We start from the raw sequence: 3,289 nt of genomic DNA, 5'->3' as shown, positions 1-3,289 counted from the left end.
CCCCGGCTGTGCCCGGGGTCCCAGGCCAGCCCCAGCCACCAGCGGGGACCGGAGAGCCCCTGGGAGCTGGGGGGTGCCGAGGGGGGCTGGGGGCCGCGGGCGGGCAGGGTGACGGGGCTGTACGCCCAACTGCTGCGGGAGCTGGAGGCGGAGGTGGGGGAGCTGCAGCGGGCGCTGGCAGCGCGGGACGAGGCCGTCCTGCGCCGGGACCGTCGTATCCGGCAGCTGGAGCTGGAGAACCGGCAGCTCCGGAGCCAAGTCCGCAGCCTGGAGGAGGAGAACGACCTGCTGTCCTCCAGGGGTGGCTGCGGGGGACCTTTGGCCGCGGCTGCCACCACTGCCACTGCCACCAGGACGCTGCTGGCTGCGGGCAACGGCTCCATTGGTAACGGCAGCGGGTGGGGTGTCCCCGCTGCGGGCTGTGAAGGGGACGCGGTTTGTTGGGTGGCGCTGGGACAGATGAGGGTGAGTGGGGATGGAAGGGGACAGGGACAGGCTGGTTGGGCTGTGGAGGACAGAGGGGAGTGGCCGGTCCCCCCCCCCATTGCCCAGGGACAGGGTCTGTCCCACGACTGAGCCCCCACCGTGTCCCTCCAGGTGTCAGCGACAGCAACATCCAGTTCCTCAAGGGGCTCGTGGGGCTGCTGGAGAGCAATGCCACCACGCAGGTGGGTCTTGGTCCCCCCAGGGTGGGGGTCTGGGGACAGCTCTGCCCCTGTGTCCCCGACCCACGCAGCTCCTCACCACGCAGAGGCTGGGGACCAGCTGGGGCGAGCGGGACGCCCGTGCCCAGCCAACCCTGCTCTGTCCCCGCAGGTTGGGGGGCTCCAGCCCTTCTCCTCTCCCAGGCCCGGGGAGCAGGGCTCTGCCCCGGCTGACGTCCCACGGAGCCCCCTGGCCTGGCAGCTGCAGGCAGAGCTGCCCGGCGGCTTCCCCCCCTGCCTGGGCACAGAGGAGGGGGCCGGCAGCCCGGCCGTGCTCACCAACACAGCCTGCTTCTGGGAGGAGAGCAGGGGGGACACGCTGCCTGATGGCACCCCGCTCTGGGCCTCACCTGTTGAGGTGTGTTGGGGCCAGCTGGGGCTGATGGGGTCCCACCAAAGCTGCCAGGGTACCACCAGAGACCTGGGGTCCCACCAAGTCTCCTGGGGCCCCACTGGGCACAATGCAGTGGTTGGAGCAAAAGGGACAATGGGGTCCCCCCAGTGCACAGGAGAGGTGGCCCAGAGAGTCCCCAAGGGATGCAGGGGGTCAGGATACCCCAGGGGTGCCCCGGGAGGGAGCAGGGGGGTCTCCAGGCTCCATCCAGGACCCAGACAAGAGCTCTCCTCCTCACCGCAGGAGAACGGGAGGCCCAAACGGGAGCTGGTTCCCAACTCGGGGGTCTACATCACCCACCCGCAGCTGGACGACCTCTTGCAGGTCTCCACCAACAAGCCCAAGCTCATGACCCGGCGGCTGCTCGATTATTTCTTCTCACGGGAGACGCTGGCCCGGTCCTCGGCCACGGGCCAACGCATCGCCCACAACAACACCACCATGGAGCGGCCCCTCCGCCTGCCCGTGACTGTGGTCAACGCTATCAAAGGTAAAGGACAGGGTGGGACGGGGTCCCTCGTCCCTTCCAGGTGCTATGTCGGCCACGGTGGTGGGTCAGGAAAAGCCACGGTGCCACCCACGAAGGGGGTCGGGTCCCGCTCCACCCCGCAGAGTACGTCACCAAGATGTGCGGCCGCGGCTGCAACTTCAACGCCGTCATCAACAGCAAGTGCGGCACGTCCCGGCGGGCCGTCAAGAAGATGGTCGTGAAGACGAAGTGAGCCGAGACCCACGGGATGGCCACGGCCCTCCAGCCACGCAGGGCTGGGGAGGGGGGAGTGAGCCCGAAGCCCTGCGGTGCCACAGGTGGGGACAGGTAGGGACGCGGCGGGATGGCGCCCTGGTGCTTACGGAGGGGCTGCAGCTGGAGGATCCACCCGTCTGGCTCAGCCCCGCGTCCCCACGTGGGAGAAGCCGCACTCGGGGGTGCTGAGTGGGCTGAGGGACGCTCGGGGTGCCGGGGAGTCCCCGGGCGCAGGGGCCAGGGCTGGCGGCTGAGCTGCTCCCGCACGCAGCAGCGGCGGCTCCACTCAACAGGCTCGGGGCCGTTTTCCTGTAAGTAAGTTCGTATGTGGGATTCCTGTAAATAAACTCCACTTTCTTTCGGCTGGAGAAGGGCGGCCACTCGCCCTCCCTGCAGCCGCCCCGAGCATTTCGCCCTCAGCTCTTCACCACCGTTGTTGGCGCAGCCCCGGTCGCGCCGGTGCCCGGCCCAGCACCACGGCTCGCACCGTGCTGGCCCGGGAAGGAAAGGACCCTCGGCGGCACACGCTGCACTGGATTTGCCTCTGGTGACTAAATTTATTTAGCAAGGAAAGCTCCCGGCTGACTCCACACCGGCCAACCAGTTACAGTTAATAAAGTCTTAACAGATCTGTCACGTAATCCAGAAAACAACCTCGGGCAGTTACAACTAAAAAATAAAGTGGATTTGTTTAATTTAAAAGCTCAAAAATAACAAGCCATATGTGTTTTTTTTTTTTAAACATGTAGTAAACACAAAAGCAATATAATCTATGATACAATGTACACTATACACAGTGGGGATGGTGGGCAGCACACGGGGGGAGGAAAAAGGGGCTGAAGTCCCAAAGTTCAAAAGGAAACGCCACGTTACTTGGAAACGGAAAAGAAGGGAGAGAGAAATCATCAGAGAGAAGAAAAAAAAAACAAACAAACAACCCAAGAACGTCTTCAGTATTGGAAAAGAAACGTTAGGAGAAAAGGGAGACGAGAAGATGGGCAGCATCTGACGGAGAAATTAAATAAAAGATTAAAAAAAGCACTCACGATACACAGTGTTCGCAATCGGGAACGGGGAGCGTAAGGCAACGATCTCCATAAAAAAAGGGACTTTCCAAAGGGGGTTATATAGATATTTATAGCTATTTATAGACTTTAAATATAAAGTAGGAATGTGCTGTGGAGCCTCTCCCGGGCCCGCCCGCACCGGAGCGTCCCGTCCCCTCTCTGTGCCCGGCTCCTGCGTGGCCGTGAGACGTTTCACCGGGCTCCAGGCCACCAGCCCGGGGCGCTGGGGGTCCGCGGGCCCCTCCCACCCTTCAGAAAGGGTTTCTTCCGCGGGGGGGGAAGCGTGGGGGGACAGAGGAAGGGCAGGAGGACGTCCCCGAGGGTTCCTCTGCTCCTGCGGCGTCGCAGGCGGGTGCCCTGGTGGGGTCTGTCGGTGGTC

At 63.6% G+C, this 3,289-nt stretch overlaps 1 protein-coding gene across 1 annotated transcript; it reads left to right on the top strand.

Annotated features, from left to right (window-relative positions):
- LOC113489089 lies at window positions 1-2,394 on the top strand (the record flags this gene model as incomplete). The annotated part of the gene is made up of 5 exons (XM_026864603.1): window positions 1-385; window positions 598-668; window positions 817-1,062; window positions 1,342-1,588; window positions 1,711-2,394. Coding segments are annotated over 5 exons (1,059 nt in total), but the record flags the coding sequence as incomplete, so codon positions are not given.
- Between the last annotated feature and the right edge of the window lie 895 nt (window positions 2,395-3,289).

This window comes from Athene cunicularia (genome assembly GCF_003259725.1).
Source record: "Athene cunicularia isolate RWA chromosome 27 unlocalized genomic scaffold, athCun1 chr27_part1, whole genome shotgun sequence".
Lineage (NCBI taxonomy): Eukaryota > Metazoa > Chordata > Aves > Strigiformes > Strigidae > Athene > Athene cunicularia.
Note: the sequence above shows the minus strand (reverse complement) of the source record. Positions and strands in the feature narration are given on the sequence as shown.